Source organism: Stylophora pistillata, chromosome 11, assembly GCF_964205215.1.
Source record: "Stylophora pistillata chromosome 11, jaStyPist1.2, whole genome shotgun sequence".
Classification (NCBI taxonomy): Eukaryota; Metazoa; Cnidaria; class Anthozoa; order Scleractinia; family Pocilloporidae; genus Stylophora; species Stylophora pistillata.
The window spans coordinates 3,934,230-3,954,511 of NC_142529.1; the positions used below are offsets into that span (position 1 = coordinate 3,934,230).

At 37.1% G+C, this 20,282-nt stretch overlaps 3 protein-coding genes across 3 annotated transcripts; 1 reads left to right on the forward strand and 2 right to left on the reverse strand.

Annotated features, from left to right (window-relative positions):
• Positions 1 to 383: 383 nt before the first annotated feature.
• Positions 384 to 9,971, reverse strand: LOC148719719 (zinc metalloproteinase nas-39-like). The gene is made up of 7 exons (XM_088737790.1): positions 9,532 to 9,971; positions 8,476 to 8,670; positions 7,068 to 7,270; positions 6,151 to 6,339; positions 5,555 to 5,570; positions 5,154 to 5,254; positions 384 to 4,448 (listed from the first exon to the last, which is right to left on the reverse strand). The coding sequence occupies exons 1-7, from the start codon at positions 9,795 to 9,797 to the stop codon at positions 4,384 to 4,386; spliced, it is 1,035 nt and encodes a 344-aa protein (XP_088593916.1). The 5' UTR covers positions 9,798 to 9,971; the 3' UTR covers positions 384 to 4,383.
• Positions 9,972 to 16,175: 6,204 nt separating this feature from the next.
• On the forward strand, positions 16,176 to 18,320 carry LOC148719720 (uncharacterized). The gene is made up of 2 exons (XM_088737794.1): positions 16,176 to 16,385; positions 16,581 to 18,320. The coding sequence occupies exons 1-2, from the start codon at positions 16,273 to 16,275 to the stop codon at positions 17,413 to 17,415; spliced, it is 948 nt and encodes a 315-aa protein (XP_088593920.1). The 5' UTR covers positions 16,176 to 16,272; the 3' UTR covers positions 17,416 to 18,320.
• Positions 17,837 to 19,787, reverse strand: LOC148719721 (uncharacterized). The gene is made up of 2 exons (XM_088737793.1): positions 19,589 to 19,787; positions 17,837 to 19,446 (listed from the first exon to the last, which is right to left on the reverse strand). Exons 1-2 carry the CDS (start codon positions 19,769 to 19,771, stop codon positions 18,625 to 18,627), a joined length of 1,005 nt encoding a protein of 334 aa, XP_088593919.1. The 5' UTR covers positions 19,772 to 19,787; the 3' UTR covers positions 17,837 to 18,624.
• Between the last annotated feature and the right edge of the window lie 495 nt (positions 19,788 to 20,282).

Below are 20,282 nucleotides of genomic sequence, written 5' to 3' on the forward strand. Positions count from 1 at the left end.
ATGGACGATATCTCGTATTTGCTGGACTTTCTGCGCGAAGAACTGCATGTTGAATATCCACAACTGCAAAGTGGAATTACGAGAAGTACAATGTTTAATACTTGAAACTCGGAAGTTTAATTGTAAAAAAGACAATGTTGAATCGGAAAAAGTTTCATAAGGAATAAAAACTTGAATGTCCAATCGAGAAATAAGGAAGAATACTAAAAGTACAATGTCAAATCGCAATGTTGAATTTTGGCCCCGATGGGACGCCATACCTTCAGGGTAAATATCTTTAACCCACGTCTCGGAAATTCCGGAACGTTTTGGAAATTATTGCAAAGTATTTGAATGAGTCATATTAAGGACAGAATCATAAAAATAAATTGAGTCTCTTAACATCTAGTCTCTATATCGTTTAATAATTGACATAATCAACGATAGACTGAACATTGTTTCGAGGGTGTCAAATATTGTTAACGAGGCGATAGGAGGTTCATAGCCACCTTAAACGACGGCTTATATTAGAACTAACTTGAGAAGAAAGGTACGTCGGATCTAGTAAACATTTATCCACGATTATTTTCTCAGAAAAAGTAATGCCTCGAACGAATTAACTGAGGCGACAATAAAGATGAAATTGGTATTTACAAGCTTAATCATGTTATAATTCAGAGTAACATACGTAGGTTTCACCCAAAACTCATTTTGTTTAATATGGTGGTTTCTGAAAGTCACGAAGTACCAAAACTAACCAAGAAGGTCTGGTCACGCAACCCCTCAGAGCTACATCACGCTACAATAGGTCACTCTACCTTAGAAAATCTGTCACATGCCCGCACTAATACAATAAAAACGTCTATCAAAACAAACAAGTCATTCTTGACTCTTAAGAAAGCTAATAATAAATCCTTTGCTGAACAAGCTTTACTGAACAAGCATAATAAGTCAACATGGTTGGATATCAGCCCTGATCTTTTTCTCCATTTTTACAGACTTCAAACTCATCTTGGTCCATAAGAATTCAAAAAGAGAACTCAGCCAATATCCAGCCACCTAAACCTCATGCTTGGTCAATAATGCATACTTACCCTATTTTTAATGAGCCCTCTCTTACTAAGTGGCGATTTAATCATAAATGTACAACTGCAAACATACAATTGACAACTAAATTTCAATTAAATCACATATCTACTTTCTGACCAAATTATACTGGTAAAGTGGGGCCCTGAAATTTAAATACAATTTGCTATAAAGTCGTGTAGCACTTTTAACACCTTTTATAATGAACCCAATACCTGTAAGAATACAAGGTGCCTGTACATTACAAACCTATAAAGCACATTGAGCAATAATTGTTTTAAAAATGATGGAAAGTAAAATTGACAACCTTTCACCTTAAATACAAAACTGATTTAGAGGACTACCTGATAAATTATTATATGTTTTAGTATCATATGATTCTAGTAGTAGTAGTATTATTAGATATCCTCCTTTTGCGAGTATTTGAGTTAATTTATATATAACTTTACAAGCGTCTTTGACAAGACTGCATTGAGTAGTTTAAAAATTTTTTTAAGGGAATTTTTGCAGATGCGCCCAATTTCAGAATTAAAGCCAAACCACAACACCAGGAACTATGTTCCCTACTCTTTGAGATAAGTGTGTGGGTTCTTTAGCATCCCCTGCTAACCAGTAGAGAGAAGATGCAGGCGACAGGGCCTACAGTTGTTCGTCCTTATCCAAGAAGACTAGAATGTCTCACCATTTGCAAATATGATCATAACAAAGGCCACACATTCTCCTCAGTTATTTTAAGACCCTGAGTGCTGGTCTGGTCTGGGGCTAATGAATCCTCGATACTCTGCACAGCAGCCCCACACTCAACATGTGCTAACCAGGCAGCAAAGAGATCACAAAAATTGTGAATATAATAATAATATAATATAATATAATATATATAATAATAATAATAACAATGACATAGGTTAATAATGATGTATGTTATGCTACTGGCACTGATATCAAAGAATTGTCCAGAAACTCAATCATTTTGAACATACACAAAAAATTGCATTCCTGCAAGTTTACGCCACCCATGTTGATTGTTTCTGCTTTAGATGTTCATTTAAATTAATTCCCCAGCAGCATAAAGTAAAACAATCAAATCATTGGCTTTTCCTTTTAGAGTTAACACGTGAAAGAAAAAAGGAAAAAAATTAGGGGAAAAAGTAGATAATTAAATTTTGATGATCATCTAATAATAGCCTTCTGTGACATAATTATTTATTTACTATCAGCCCTTTAACTCCCAGAAGTGATCAACATGTAACTTCTCCCTGTTATATCCTTACCATATCCAGCAAATGGGCAATAAGAATACTCAAACTTATCAGGTAGAACTTGTCATCTTGATCTAACACCAAATCCTCATGACTAATTTAAAAGAAAGTGTGTAGCAGCCATAGGGGAGAATTAACAATCAGATCTTGGGAGTTAATTAATCAAGTATTTCTATCTTTTTTGTTAATGCTTTTTTTTCTGTTTTTTTTTTTTTTTTTTTAAATTATAAAAATAATTATCCTTAAAGCTAAATAACAAATGTCTCTCAAGTAACGTTACTCCAGAATGCAACTTGAGGTCGCAATAATAGCAAACATGATTTGTAAGAAATATACAACTTTTTTCAAAGACATGTTTTGGCATGCATATGCCATCTCCAGTCAATGAGTAACTGAGTGTGAACAATTATATAGTATACAAGTAGATGAATAAACTATGTACAATATGAAGTAATACAAAAGCGGGTACTAATTACAACGTGACACCAAAACATCAAAGGTGTAAACTAGAATGCTAGAAGAGTGTTATAATGCTGTAATTGTTTGTTAAGTTCAGGTTTGATCTTATTTGTATAAAAAGCTTCTTTGAGTTTTAAATCAATTGAGTTGTTAGCAGGATCCAGAATACTAAAACAAGAAGGGGAGTATTTGTTCTTACAAGAAGGAGATGTGTTGAAATCCTTAAAAATATGCGAGTTTTTATCGCTTTCCGTGTGCTCCTTTATCCTAGTAAAAAAGTGGCGAGCAGTTTCGCCAATATAACGGGAATTACATCCCGCACAAGAAAATTGGTAAACTACCATGGATTTTAGAGCATCAGGAGTACGATCTTTAACACTAAACATGTTTTTAATTTTAAAAGAAGTGAAAACTAGTTTGATATTAAAAAAAAAAAGGTCCAATTTGCAAAAATGCTTAGTGAGTTGTCAGAGTTTAAGGTTTGCTATTTTTGAATAATAGCCAACAAAAGGGAGTTTTAAATAACATGTATTATTGTCATCATTACTGTTCTGGCTTTTTTGAGAGGAAGACCCATCAAGATTCCTCTCAAAATAGCTGGAACACTAATGATGACAATAATACATGTTACTTTAAACTCCCTTTTGTTGGCTATTATTCTAAAATAGCAAACCTTAAACTCTGGCAACTCACTAAGCGTTTTTGCAAATCGGACCTTAATATCAAACTAGTTTTCACTTCTTTTAAAATTAAAAACATGTTTAGTGTTAAAGATCGTACTCCTGTTGCTCTAAAATCCATGGTAGTTTACCAATTTTCTTGTGCGGGATGTAATTCCCGTTATATTGGCGAAACTACTCGCCACTTTTCTACTAGGATAAAGGAGCACACGGAAAGCGATAAAAACTCGCATATTTTTAAGGATTTCAACACATCTCCTTCTTGTAAGAACAAATACTCCCCTTCTTGTTTTAGTATTCTGGATCCTGCTAACAACTCAATTGATTTAAAACTCAAAGAAGCTTTTTATATAAATAATATCAAACCTGAACTTAACAAACAATTGCAACATAACACTTTTCTAGCATTCTAGTTTACACCTTTGATGTTTTGGTGTCACGCTGTAATTAGTACCCACTTTTGTAATACTTCATATTGTAAATAATTTATTCATCTACTTGTATATGCATGCCGAAACATTTCTTTCAAAAAAGTTGTATATTTCTTACAATGCAACTTGAAAAAATAAATATAAAAATTCATTTAACTGAACTCTTCTCAATTATGAAATTAACAAATCTCCTACACCTTTAGGGCAAATCTACTGTATCTACAACAACAACTACATCTGACAGCAGAACATTTACATTATGTAAATGAACCCTCCCTCAAGGGTTTGAACAAAATTGTTTCATACACCGAATCAAAATATGGCATCCAAATTGAATTGCCATAGTCCTGGACTTGCTAGCCTCTCACACATGTGATAATCTATTAGTGTTTCCACGTGAAGACCAGGCTAGTATGGGTAAGTCCAGAACAATGGCGATTCAAATGGGACGCCATATTTCGATTCGGTGTATGCACAGACTTTTTTCTATCACAATAACTGGGTGGTCAAAGTCCCAGTTACCAAAAAGGAGAAAGTTGCCAACATCTTGCTTCCTAAAATCAAGAAGACAAAACCTAGTTGAAGTTACACCAATCTTGCACCCATCCTTCCCTTCTCCCTGCAGAAATACTCCTTAGCAAAAGTCGTTCTACTTTGTGCCACTCCAAGTTGTACAATGAAGGAATAAAAGCATTACAACTTGCTACATGTATATGATTGCCAAACTTAGGTCACACAATTCCCTAGAATGTTTCCTTTTAGCCATAGTGAGCAAAGACAGATGAAGCCTGGTAGGCTGACCCAAGAAATTCTTAGAAATAATTGGTTTTATTCCTACATGGGAGGCATGGTGTCAAATGGAGAGTTTACATACTGGTAGTTGACATTCAACAAAAGAACTGTGAGATTTTGAAAAAGACAACAACTTATGTCTTAACCATTAATTTCCAATTTATAAAATAGTATTTTTACTGCTAATTACATTCTGCCAAAAATATCCATACTGTAAAATGGAGGGCTTTTTCAGTTTAGCCCTTAAAGTGTGATGCGAAGATCAATATGCAGCTTCAACATCCCTCCCCCTCCTCCCAACCCCCCTCCTCCCAAACCCCCCCCCCCCCCCCCCCACATATGAACTTCTGAAGATGGGTTTCATTCAAGCTTCAAATTGACTGATGTATTATTTTACAATAAAATTTGGGGGGGGGGAACTGTGGCAGCTACAAGTCAGAGTGTTTTATTTTTCTGAGATGACCAACCTGATGAATTATTTGCACGCACTGTTGACTCATGAACTGTTGACTCATGAACTGTTGAAGATTTAACTGTTGAAGGTGTAACTGTTGGATGGCTTTGGCATCTACCAAAAAATGTAACAATAACTTTTAAAAAGTTACTACATGAAAAAAATATGAAGATTTTTCCAGTAGGTGTACATGCGAGCTAGCTCCCCTTAATCACAAACCCCTAAACTGCAATTAGTTGGTGCCCAACTGATAGGTATACTAACTTTTTTTTCCAGTCATTTGAAGACAAATGAAAGAATTCAAGAAACCAACTACTCTAAATTCCTCAAACAATCAAATCTCAAAGATGAATTGCAAAATCTTCCTTTACGATTTTTTCTGTTATTTAACTTTGATAAAAGGAAATTTCTTACCCCGATAATGATGATGCTGAAAGAGCAAGGAAAAAAAAAGAACAGGTTAATTCTAAGAAACCCCTTAAAATGACATAATTCAACATTTCATCCACTCTAAACCATGCAAAAATTTTAAAAAATAGATTGTATTCACACAAGACCTTTTTGCTGCAATTGACAGAAACAAAGTGAACCTTCATTAATTAAACAAACACTTTCTAAAGAAATACATGTGACTCTGTGAACAAAGAACTGCAATAAAAATTCTATTAAGACACAAGACAAGTACATAGCCAAAATAAAATAGACAACTGTGATTCATGTTAATTCCATCATCGACTTATAACAAAATATATAAAAATCAGACATTCCAAAAGCAGACCTAACAGATTGTACTACATAAAACTCTTTGTATTTAAAAATAAACAAACAAATTGAAAAATCAGGATTACAAAAAAGATCTTAATCCTGCAACAATAATTGAAACATTTATTTCTACTTGGTACTACACATGTTAAATCATATTCTCTCTGTCAGGATTATAGGAAATATACGGAAAACAGTGTGGAAAACATCCATACTGATGGTGTGGTGCAAAGGTTTATACAATGTACCTGTTCTGTAACTTGCGTAATTAACAACAACTCCACTCTCATCAGATTTGGTTTGTGTGGTACCCTCTGATGCAAATTTGACTTGCACATTCTTCATTTGTTTTAATGTGAAATAGGATTTAAAAGAAGGAGATGAATGAGAACAAATCCTTTTCTCAATGAATATCTCTTGGCCTGTTGTGTTTGTACCTACAAGATGGAACATAGGACACAATTAATGAAAGAGTACCATACCCTTTCTTGGTTTCCTTAGCATTTTGAAGTAAGAAAATGTTGACAAAGAGTGAGAGGTCTTGGCTTTACTTCAAGTTTATTGTTGAGGCTGCACACTGTAGCTAGAGGAACCTGGTTGCAGGATGTCCAAATGTTCCTCCTCAAGTAATAGGGTGCCCAGCTCTTGAAAGCTTTTATAAGCAGAAAGGTTTAAAAGTCATCAGGAGATGTTGCCAATGGAACACAACTACACAGCTTTGGCCAAATTAATGCCAGAGAAACTTGCATTTAAAAAACCATGACTAAATTTTCTTGACTGGTATTTTCCTTCCAATCATGACATGTAAATTGAAAATCTGTTAGATTTAATGCCTCACAAAGATTTGTCCTGCTCCAAAGCAAGATAATGGCACCTTGAAAGATTAGTGAGGCTTGACAAAATCAGATAAATTTTTATGGTCCTTGACTTCATCTCCATCCATAAAAACATAAAAAGAGAACTCAGCCAATATCCAGTCATCTTAACCTCATGTTTGGTCATAAACCCATCTGTTCAGACCAAAATTACAAGGTTGGTAATAAATTAACCATATCTCTAGGTTCAAATAGATGACGAAGATTCCAATTGAAACAAACTTTTGAATTAAACTGGCAATGCAGTAAAACATGTTCCACCAAACAGACCATTATTATAGCACACCTACCAGTGATGCGTAACTCATCCTCCTCGTTTTCCCTGTTTTTATTGCAAAAAGGACTTCCTCCCAATTTAAAGCTTGTATAAAACAAGCGAACTTCCCTTCCTGATGGAATTGAAAAATTCCATGTACACCCAGCATTTTGATGGTAAGTCAAAGGCCAGTTGGGAGTAAAGAATGTTCTACTTGCTTGGTTAAAAAACTTTTGGCTACATATCAAAATAGGTAAAAAAACCATTTTAAATTAGGTAAAAGTAGCTCTATATAAATGGCAGTGTTTAACAAGGATTTCCAGCCCTAGAAAAGCCATAACCACACATGTGTAAAATTACAAAAAAGTTTTGAGTGTGTTTGGTATTGTCAATTAGCTGCTGACATGTCATCTGCCTTACAGGCCACTCTGTCAAGTTAATGAATGAACGAAAAAGTGTTCATTCAGTAATAAGGTCAACTTTTCTTATAGTAAAGGCCTGTTGTGTTTATCTAAGCCCCACCTTGTACCAGGACCTACTTTGATTGTTTCAGTGAAAAATCTGTCAACAAGTGACATAAAATAAGTGGAACCCCCAGTTTATCCGCCTCCCAGTTAGCTCAATGGATAGAGCACTGGACTGTTGTGCGGAAGGTCGAGGGTTTGAGCCCCGGCCGGACCAACACTCAAGGTCTTAAAATAATTGAGAAGAATTCGCTACCTTTCTATAACATCAAGAAATGGTTAGATATTCTAGTCTTCTCAGATAGGGACAAATAAGTGGAGGTCCTGTCTCCTGCAGAGTTGGGGTAGGAGACGTTAATTTCCCACACACGAGATTACTGTGTGATGGATGTCCTCCCCTGGGGTGGGATGGGTGGGAAGGTGAGATAGATAGACTGAAGCGGCTGCCAGAGGCGCCTGATATGCTGATGTCTGTTCTCAACCTTACACTGCACCCGTAATTCAGCCTCTGGGCTGCAAGTGGTCAGATATAAACTATATTCATATTCATATATTCATCCATGTAATCTTTTTTCTTTCAAGGGTTGGATTTGAATTGTCTGAGACACATCCCCTGGGTCCAGTAAGAAAATAATGTGTGGTTGCTTGTAAATATTGAATTTCTCTTCCTGTGTTAAACATGATTTCTCACTCATTTGCCAAGCTCACTAATGAGATATCATGTTGAATACTCCATTTTATGAACACCCATGCATTAATTTCTCCATGACAAGACTGATAACAATAATTATATCTCAGATGATAATGATTACCACTATCTGTATCATTACCATTTCAATAATAAATCTTGAGAATGGGAAAAGAAATTTAACTTGATGAAGTAAATGATCCAGTTGAAAACAAACAGTTAAATTGACAGAAAATGATAATCGCACATAGAGCACAAGAAATAAATTTAAATACGAAAGACTTACAGACCTGCAGTTTGAGGTGGGATCCAGTTTTGTGTTATCATCCATTGAATTATACTTTGCTTCAAACCCTGTATTCTGGCCTGACCCATCAGTTTTAAAAATAAGGGTGATACAATGGTCCAAAGAATAAATTTTCTCTGGCATTACCAACTCTGAGCACGAGCAAAAATTTCCCAAATGTATGGAACTGTCATTACATCTAAAAGACAAGGTTAAAAATGTTACAAGTATAATTCCCTTTTACGCAAACCAGAGTTATAAGAATATTTCTTCAAATTTGCGTTAATTATGAACACAACATGTGCAACTACTTTTCAGGTATCAACCTCCTGTCTGTGCCATGTAAGGAATAAAATTAATTCAAGGAGTGTGCAAGATGAAGAATTAATTGGGTGGTTTGCAACCAATCTCTAGAGAAACAGGTAACAATGGTGAAAGGAACAAATGCTGGTGGACGAACAAAAGAAGCTAATGAGATATGTATTGTTTATTGTCGGTGATGACCTAACATGCAAACCACCTAGAAGGTTTGATACAACATAAAATTCCTCAGCAGTTTTCCAGAAAAATATAACACATTTTATAGGAGAATCTGTACAAGTACATGTGCATCTGAAGTCACTAATGCTTTTTATAATCACTCCTTAAACTAGGTGTCCAAAGCTTTCTCCACAAAAGGAACAAAAAGTGATGTTATAGAGAAATACGTGACTTGAATCTGATCTTATATTGTCCATATAAATAAAATACGATGTAAAATATTCCATTAACGAAGGCAAGCTCTTATTACTTACACATAGCTACATTCAACGGCGAAAATCGCGAGTGTAATCATTACTGGCCAAAGTTTAATTTCTGGATCAAGGAAAAGTTTAAGTTAATTTACATTAAAAGAGAATAAGACTTGTGAGGCGCTTGCGTGCTTGTAAGTTAGGTTTTACAAAATTTAAGCCTCAAATATTTTACCAATTTCGTAAACTTTCAGTTAGCACACAAGACTTGTTCGATAACGTATTTTAACGACTCCTCCTTTCGAGAAGAAAACATCTATAGCACCTACCCCACTATTATTTCCAAAGAATCTTGTTCGCACTCTGGCATCATTCCTTCTATGTTCAGCTTCTTAAATTCAAGAATAGCTCTTCGGCCAACGGGAACTCGGATATTGTACGAACAAGTAAGGTTGTTTTCATAAAGTTCGCCATGAACATGAGAGTACACGCTTCCAGTCGAACCACGGTATTCAGACTGCGGACAATCGGCAAAAGAAGCACCAGGTGAACTTAAAAGTAACATCAACGAAAGTAAGAACGTTTCTACTTGCATTTTCCGTATTTTTAGGGATGATTCGTCAAGAGTGAAATATAGAGAGATGAACAACGTCTTAAAAACAAGGGCGGGTACTTCCTACACAACAGCGCACCACGGTCGTAGACACAACACCTTGATACTTCCTTTGATGCTGAACGGTGATGCTATATCGAAGGCGCTCGTCGAGGGTCGAACACACAAATTTATAGTACAGCGGTTAAATATAAAAGAGGTCATGTAAGCTGTACCACTTATTCCCAACGAAAAGTTCAAACCCGAAATGTGTAAGATCGCACTGAACAAAGTATAAAGATATACAAAAACTAATACAAATGTTTTCAGTGTGTTTGAGCTAATTTACAAGGTTTTCAATCCGCTAATAAACCTAACAGTAACGTTTGAATTTTAGACGGTAGCTTCATCTCTTAAAAAGTAAAGTTTGAGAGAGATTCTCCTTGGAGCGGTAAGTCAATTTTTTTAGTAATGTAATACGAAAAACTTGTCAACACTGAAACATCAAATGATTCGTAAAATAAGGAACAAGATTTTCAGGAATTGTACACAGCCTAGCCTAGTCTTAAGTCAGTCCCACACTAGGAAGAATCTTCTCCAATATCAATTTACGTCACTAATCTGCAACGATTTTGTAAAATTAACTAAAATCTAGAATTAGGGTTCTAGATTTGCCATTCACCTTTCTCTTTTCTGTATAGTTTTAGATATGCTTTTACTTATCAGATTATTAGACTTTGAATCTGTTCAGATTTGACTCCGTTATTTATAGTTTTACAGACGCTTTGACAAAAAAAAAAAAAAAGGAGTAGATGTGAGTACTGGTTTTTAACAGAACAATTTTCAAGGTTTTCCTCAAGGAACTCAATCTCCGATTTGTTTAAAGACGATTGAATAGTCGCCGCCATGATTACGCATTTTAGTGTCTCACTGAAAAACTGTTTTCAGTTTTAAATTTCATCCTTTCGCGGGCTTTCGCAAATATTCGCGGGTTTCATAATTTCCCCACTGACCAAACTTACCGTTTACTCTTACCCTCGACGAGCGCCTTCGATATAGCATCACCCGATGCTGAAGGCCCTAGTAGTCTCCAGGGTTCTCTCAGTCATTTTTCGATCAGGCCCTGGGGACGAAGCTACAACCTGCACAAAGTTAAGAAGAGTGCTTGGCGGAGGGGATGGCTTCAGCGAAAAAACTGGCGACAAAACAAAGTCATTTGAACCCGTAATTACCTGTAGCTCAATTCCCGATGGTTACATAGATCGAATAACGATAGCTCCTGAAAACAAACAAGAATAGAGAGAAAAACTGAAAAGGAACAGAAAGGGAGAAATGAAAGGTGCCATGGTCGTGTATGAGCGGCCGTCACCACCAAAAATACAAGGATGTCAAATAGATCAGTAAATACAAAGATGGTTTAAGGATCAGCTGCAGGATAGCATAGCTAATAAAGGAATGGCATGGCCAAATTATAGACAGTCTAGGTTTCCTTCCTGAAATAGAACAGCCTAAACATAAATAGTTTAGCCAAATGATAAACGGTCTAGTTGCCCATGTCGAGTTGGAACATGAAATTGTGAAATGGACCAGCTAAATTGCAAATAGTCTAGCACTCATATGCAATACAGTACACAAACGGTGTAGCTTTGCGTCAAATGACTCAGGATAATATGGAGTAGCACAACGTACGCACAAACGGTGTAGCTTTGGCTAAAATGGCTCAGCATAATGTCGAATGGTACATCCTACATACAAACAGTGTAGCCTTGCGTGAAAAGGCTCAGCGTAATGTGGAATGGTACAGCGTACACACAAATATGGTGTAGCGTTGTGCGAAATGGCTCAGCGTAATGTCAAATGGTACGGCATAATGTCAAATGGTATAGCGTACATACAAACAGCGTAGCGTTGCGTGAAATAGCTCAGCGTAATGTGGAATGGTACAGCGTACACACAAACGGTTTAGTGACGTAACGCTACACCATTCGTGTGTACGCTGTGCCATGTGACATCACGCTGAGCCATTTCACGCAACGCTACACTGTTTGTATGTACGCTGTGCCATTCAACATTACGCTGTTCCATTTGCGATTTGTATTTTTGGTGGTTTCGGCGAGATAGCGATCTGCTGGGGGGCATGACGTCATCGAGTGTGAAGAATGGCGCGAAACCATCACTTTAGTGTAGTTGCTGTGTTGAAGAGCCTTCACTTCCCCTTGCCGTAAAGCAGAGCCAATTCGGTAAGTTTCTCCTATTTTTCCCCAGCTGATATCGCTTTTATTTGTTTTCCTTCATGAAAGCTTTTATTAAAATAGCAACAAGACTTGATTCTACCACGGTTTGCCGGCTTCCTGGTTTCCCACAGTTTGCACGCGTTGGTGCCTGAATGTTAAGTAGTGTTATGACGTGCGAGAAATGTAGAATGCCGAGCTCTCTTTTCTTTTCTGACTCGCGCTCACTTTTCAATGAGAGTTTAACTGCAAAGGGTTTTTGAACATTTCAAAAGTACGTGACAAGTTGGATTTTGTGTGGACCATCATGGACGCCATGCTAAGAAAACTGATAGCCTTGATTTGTTTTGACATTTTTCAATCGGAGTGATAACGGAATGCTTTAATTGGTTTTCCTTACGATTAGAGTATTAAGCTAAGGGAAGACTGCTTACATTTATTATTTTAAAGAGGTGTACATTATAGTCCTTTATTTATTTATTATTCCTGGGTGCAGTGATAATAAAAGTAAATTCTATTTTTATTTTGTCGATCAAACGTAGGTTATAAGCCTCCACCGGAAACAGTTAAAGATTTTTTTCGCATTCCAAAAGTAGTGTTTACCAAAGCAATATATTTTCTGAGTTGGTTTTGCATGCATACAAAGCTATCTTCCCTGTGCTCTTTTCCATTCCGTAGTCATCATTTATTAAGGAAGGCTAGTGCGGATTTATAATGCACTTAGTTGTACGTAGTTGTCCAGCTATAGGTCGAGTTTAACCTTTCGATCTGTTACGCAACTTGTTGTATAAAAACTATTGCATAATTTAGACAGCTGAGGGGACATATGGCTGTTTCGTCGTTGGTTTCGGTAGAAGTATTTATTTATATTTAGATCTATCTTTACATTTCTTTACCTCAACCATTAATTTTTGCCTTGATGATGATGATGATGATGTTTTCTTGAATTTTGCCATGAGATTAAGACTAAATTTGCGTTTTCTGATTTCGAATTACAAATGTATTTCTCTTAGATCGAATAATCATTAAAGTTTGGATAATATTATACGTTTGTGGTGGTCGTCTGAGCTGACCAGTTCGGAGTAAGGAAACAACGATCTCTGGTTTATTCTTGAGGGTAAAGGTGCAAACTGAGGCAATGTACTTTAGGCAAGATGTAATTGAAAAGGTGGTCGAGATGGGGGATGTACGCACATTGCAGCCGCGATGTACGCCCTAAAAGATTTTGCCCCACACATCTGGGTTAAGAGATCGAGAGCAAATACTTAAGCGTGCGAACTAAAGAATTTGGTGATCGAGAAAGGCGATTAAAACCTCCTACAAAAGGCGCTAGTGATGGTCACGTTCGATGTGCAAGACATATTACAGGCCGAGTAGATCAGAAATTGGAATCAAATGGAGGTTTATCCCGCCGAGAAGAAAGATATCAAGGCAACTCGAAAAGACCCAAAGGGAACAACGGTGGTCAGTTAACTCTTAAAATTCTCAGAGTGACTGACTTCTAATTTCTCCTTACAGAATCACCTTTGAATCAAATGTAAAGGTCATGAGAATGAAGCAAATTATCAATAATTTCCACAGCTCTTGATCGTCAAATATATTCTCCTTGTCTGTGTTCTTGGAAATGTAAAGATAACAGCGTGGAGATTATGACTACTTCTGTTAGGATCAGAGAAGAACAATCAAAAAATGCCAATGACAATCTTTAAGAGTGAAAGCAAAACCTCGTACCGCAACAGCGCTTTTGAAACAAGCAACTCCATGGAGGATTGAACTCGGCGCAAATCTATTATCCTTTGATATATTAATTAAAGTCCACGAAGCAACCAGGTGGACAATCAGACATGGTTTGATGCTACGCTGGTTTAAACCGTTAATGAACGTAACCAAGAAGTTACAATTCATAGACCCAACGTTTCGACACTCCTGTCTTGTGCCTTCATCAGGGGTGATCTAATCGTTGCAACATACGCATGCTGACTTATTAGCTGTCCTTTTCACACTTCGATTATCCTTGACGCCTACTTGCCTATAAGTGAGCGTCTTATGCTCAGTGTTAATTAAGACTTAGTACACATCAGATGCATAATGTCATGTGTGCAACTAGGACGCGCCTGTTTTACAGTACTCTAACAATTAGAGTCAAAGAGTTTAAACGCTGACGTTTCGAGCGCTAGGTCTTCGTCAGAGCTTCGTCAGCCCTTCGTCAGAGCTTCGTTAGCCCTTCGTCAGAGCTTCGTTTGCCCTTCGTAAGAGCGTCGTTAGCCCTTCGTAAGAGCTTCGTTAGCCCTTCGTAAGAGCTTCCTTAGCCCTTCGCTCTGTCAAAGGTCTAACGCTCGAAACGTCAGCTTTTAAACTCTTTACGGTGGCCAATTTCCGTTATCAACTCAATTGATAAAACCAAAGTTACCTCGTCACTCCCATCGACGCAGCACCACAGTTTCTTTAGCACTTACTCCCTTTCTTCATAGATCTACTTCATAAGGTCGTAGTAGTAGCAGGTAGGATAAATATTGTAAGAAATATACAACTTTTTTTAAAGACATGTTTCGGCATGCTTATGCCATCTTCAATCAACGAGTAACTGAACGTGAGTAATTATATAACAGACAAGTAGATGAATAAAATATTTACGGTATGATGTAATACAAAAGCAGGTACTAATTACAGCGTGACAACAAACATGAAATTAAAGGTGTGAACTAAAATGCTAGAAAAGATAATGCTGTAATTGTTTGTTAAGTTCAGGTTTGATCTTATTTACATAAAAAGCTTCCTTGAGTTTTAAATCAATCGAGTTTTAAATCAATTAAGTTGTTGGCAGAATCCAGAATACTAAAGCAAGAAAGGGAGTATTTGTTCTAACGAAGCTCTGACGAAGGGCTAACGAAGCTCTGACGAAGGGCTAACGAAGCTCTGACGAAGGGCTGACGAAGCTCTGACGAAGACCTAGCGCTCAAAACGTCAGCTTTTAAACTCTTTGAAGTAGAGATAGCCACTTAATTGTTAGAGTACTGTAAAACAGGCGCGTCCTGGTTGCACACATGACATTATGCATCTAATGTGTAATGTCTTAATTAACACTGAGCATAAGACGCTCAATCAAAGGCAAATAGGCGTCAAGGATAATCGAAGTGTGTTAAAATGCTTAAAAATATGCGAGTTTTTATCGCTTTCCGTGTGCTCCTATATCCTAGTAGAGAAGTGGCGACTTGTTTCGCCAATATAACGGGAATTACATCCCGCACAAGAAAAGTGATAAACTACCATGGATTTTAGAGCAACAGGAGTACGATCTTTAACACTGAACATGTTTTTAATTTTGAAAGAAGTGAAAACTAGTTTGATATTTAGGTCCGATTTACAAAAGCGCTTGGTGAGTTGTCGGAGTTTAAGGTTCGCTATTTTAGAATAATAGCCGACAAAAGGGAGTTTACTTGAGGTAAAGTGTATTATTGTCATCAATGTTCCGGCTATTTTGAGAGGAGGACCCGTCAAGATACCGCTTGAAAGTTCTTTCAATAATATGCGAAGGAAAAGAATTACGTTTTAAATTGTCGGAAAGTTTCTTAAGATCGTTTTGAAGGCCGGAAGAGGTGTTGTTAATTTTGTAGATACGGTCAATAAGAGTTTGGATAAGGCCAATTTTGTAGCATGATGGAATAAACCTGAAGAAATTTGTTAGGAGACCAGTGTAGGTTTTTTTATGAAAAACTGAAAAAACACAATCATTCGAAGAGTTGTCGATAAATATATCAAAAAAAGAGAGTTTACCATCATGCTCTTTTTCGAAAGTGAATTTAATGTTGGGGTGCTGTGAATTAGTTTAATCAAAAAATGACCTCGCATCCTGTTCATTGTGGAAGACACAAAAGGTGTCGTCAACGTAACGCCTAGAAAGTAGAAGGCGAGTCGAATGGTTAAAATTATTTAGCCATGTTTCCTCGGGGAAACCAAGAAAAAGATTAGCTAGGATGGGTGCTAACGGAGAACCCATGCATCGCTACCCCATAAGATCAACAGCAATATCGATAGTTTCATTTAACGGAATATTGGTAACAAGACTTTCAACATCAAAGGAAATGAGAAACTTGTTGTTGAGATCGATTTATTCAGATTTATTAAGATTTATTCATCTACTTGTCTGTTATATAATAGAGTGCCGAAGTGTGACGTCATGTTACCATGGTAGCATTTTTGCTGGATCTAAACACTATTTGGCGTCTTTCGTTACATCTCATCATAAAATGGGCCAATGCTTCGTTCCCGACTGCAATCATCAGTCAGAAAGTCACAATTGTAGCTTTTACCGTTTCCCCAAAGATCCTGCTCAAAGAAGAAAATGGATTTCTCTAATAAGGTAGGTTGATTTTTGGTACAATGACCACCATGATGCACGGCCACGTGTCGGTTATAGTTACGCGGAAGATGGTTTTATTTAACCACTCAAAAGTGCACTGACCTGTGGATTATACCTTTGAAAGACCTCTAGAGAGAAAAAAAGCTTTTTTTTACGTTATGATTAAAGTTTAAAACCTTCGTTTTCTCTCTCCAGACGAGCTGATCGTGAACCTGGCAAAGGCGCTCGAGTTTGTAGTTGTCATTTCCGAGGAAGTAAAGAAGAAGGCCCCGAGGTCTTTTCCTGGAATAAAGACAAACTATTTGAATCTCGAAATGCTCCAAAAAGGAAAAAGCAAAGAACTGAAGTCCCAGAGACAACGACTATCGAGCAGATCCTTTCAGAATCTTCGACGAAGAGCAACCAGAACGAGCCTTGCGAGCTCAGTTGCGAGGAGATGCAAATGAAATGCACTACTTTGCAGACTGAAAATATCCTGCTACAAGCAGAGCTAGGGACATTAAAGACCCAAGTATCCGAGTTGAAAGAAAAAGAAAGCTACTTAAAAAGAAACTACAGCTCTTTTAACATGGATTCAAAGGTAATCAACATGGAAACTGGCCTCCCAAACAAAGAAATGTTCCACATTGTTGTCGAATATGCCGAAAGATACCGCAACGATATTGTTTACGTGTGTGGCTGGAAAGTAGACAAGATATCTTTTGAAGATCAAATATTGATAACATTGATGAAGATTAGACATAATTATCATAACTTACATTTAGCTGAACTTTTTAGTTGCAGTACTGCTACAATAGCGAATATTGTGACAACATTTATCCATGTTTTGCACCAAATTCTATATGAAGATCAAATGGAGATAGCTGTTCCATCCAGACAAAAAAACAAAACTTCACTTCCAGGCTCATTTAGCTTATTTGGAGACTGTCGTATGGTAATAGATTGCACCGATATCGAGGTTGCTACACCTAAGCTTATGAGTGACCAAAAATTTGACATATTCAACGTACAGGGGTATGAATTCTTTTAAGACAATTGTTGGTGTGGCACCCAACGCGGTTATAACTTATGTAAGTAAACTTTTCCCTGGCTCAGTATCAGATAAAGTAACGGTTCAAAAGTCAGGAATATTAAAGCATTTTGTTGCTGGGGATATTATACTTGCGGATAAAGGGTTTTTGATAAATGATATTGTTCCTAATGGTGTATATGTGAACATTCCCCCATTCTTGAACAATGGAAAATTTACAGAAAGTGAAGTTAAGTTAACAAAGAGCATTGCAAAATGTCGTATACACGTAGAACGTGCTAATGCTAGATTGAAGAACTATAAAATTTTAAATTTTGTGCCACCATACTTGCGATCCCTCTCTGGTAAGATTATACAGCTATGTGGTGCTTTAGTTAATTTACAAAACCCATTAATTAAGGAAACCAATGACACTGTTGACTTTGATTAGTCATTTTAATTGAAATATTGATCATCTTACATCAGTTTACTAAGGCCTGGTATACATTGGCATTGTCTGATCATAGTTAATCAATTAACTGTATTCTGATACAAAGAGTGGACAGGTGTTGTGTGATCTGTGAAAAGCTTGTAACCCTATTTTACTTGCTCATGATACAAGGAATCATGATACACAACTTAATGACAAACTATTTATTTCTGATCAGTATTCCTGCCACCACACCCTTATGCTAGTCTTATTATGAATTCAGATAACCAACTGTATTCAAATACGATTACAATGAATCTATCATTTTCTTGTCTCAAGTAGCTAATGTAAAAACCCCAGCAAATGTTGCTGTTTAAAGAAAAACAATTTTAAGATTAACATGAACATTTTTATTTTATATACACCCTTCAGTTACTGCATATTTGTTGTAAAAGTTGCAATGATTTTACCAAATAAAACAATATTTTAAAAAATATTTCTAAAAGTATGTATTATCAAATCCATTACTTTATAAAAAACTACATTAATTTTACAACAAAGTCTTAAAATTTAAAGACCACCATCAACAAGTGCAGGAATCATGTGAATTGTATAAAATTCTTGAAGTGAAAGAAGATTTGGTTCCCATGTGCAGTCTTTCTGGATTGCCAACACAACAGTTTGCATTGTTGTCCAAACCACAAAGTAACAGATTTGCTTCCCAGTTATAAACAGCTGACCCTGGACTTGATGCCAGTAGTGGTGGGATTGTTTTAAACAATAGCCAGCATCTCTCTTTACTAAACAGAACTTAGGGTCTTTAACAGCCTCCTCAATTGTTGAATTGCGATGTGTGTAAGGGCATTTGACTTCAATGATCGCATTGTCATCAACAAGTCCATCTGGTGATGCACCCAAAACACCAGCTTGTGTAGCCAAAGGCCACAATCCTTTACTACTTTCATTGTTAATTTGGTGAAGGCCTTTATTCCTTCTTTCTCGTTAACGACACCCCATCGAACAGCCTGCACTCGAGAGATGTCGTATTCTCCAAGAACACGCTTGATAAGGGAAGGAGTGACTCTTTTTGCTTCAAGAACTGGACCAAAATTGCTAGCAGTCAAACGTCCTTTTCTCACCACATGCCACTCTCCACATTCACGTTGCTCTTTCGTGATCTCACAGACTGATTTCACTTGCTGCTCACTTACTTTCAATTTTTCCAACAAGAAATTTGTATCAAGTCCGCTTTCAACAAACTCTCTCGATAAAATGATTTCTTCGACTGTGGAGATCGGCAGACGATTCTCTTTGTCAGGTTCGGGGCTCAAAAGCCATAACATTCCTGTGAACTCGCCGTATCTCTTCAGCTTGTTCCGTAGCCATTCTCTGTCCTCATCTGTAGTTTTTCGTTTTAGGACTTTAGTTTCTTTGGGTGGATACAGATCTTCTACCGTTTTAACCACCTCGGATGCCTTTTGTTTCTTCCACTGACATTCGATGTCAGTTCTACTTAAGTTGTGGTAGCCATGAAGGAACAGAGCTACAGCGTGACTACACTTTGAACCGCCACGAGGGCACTCGCATTCTGTGGAACGTATTTCGTTTTCTTGAAGATATATCTGCGAAGGAAAGAGAAAAAGAAATATAAGCTTACTTTTCAAGATTTCCTTTAAACGAAGATTCGAAATCACTTAATTTAAATAAGTTTTGGTTTGGCGATGTTAACGGATAGACATCGAGTAATAGAAATTTTACACTTACTGTGACTTTATACGTCGTACTTTTCATGCTCGCTTGCACTGACCCTCTGATAATTCCATCACAATAGCAAAAAGATAGAACGTGTCCAGATTGGTAATGGTTTTCGCCACGGTTTAAAGATTTAGGCTCATCTGAGAAGTATTTTGCGAACGATGTTATCGACAACGCCGCCATGTTAAACATGTAGCCGCGTCAAGTTCAGTTGGGGTTTCGTGACGGCTTTGGATCGTAGAACTCGTGTACCAGGCGATAGCTGAGTTGATGAGTTGGAGGTTTTTTCGAACTAAGCCACTCCACCGCCTTATCAACACGTACAGACGACGCACCTCTTATGTCGAACGCACGTTGGACGTAAGGGGGAAAGCCTGGAAAAGTTCTGTTCCTAAACTTTGAAAGGTCCTTAGGATTGATTGCACTGCAGTTAATCAAACAAGTTTCTCTTTGGTAGTACGTGGGTTTGACTTGATAACTTGTTGTTGCAGGCCAAAAGTACGATGCACTACGTCCTCCTTCCTTTTGCAGACTCAGCCATATTGGCTCTGATGCATTGTAAAAGTTAGGATCAAAGTTTGAGCAGTCATAGCCGAAAATAAACTGTTCTCCGTAAACCGGATCCCAGAATACATTATCCGTGAATACAATACCGTGACTTTCCGGGTACAGACCAGTGAGGATACTTTGGGGATTGGGCCAT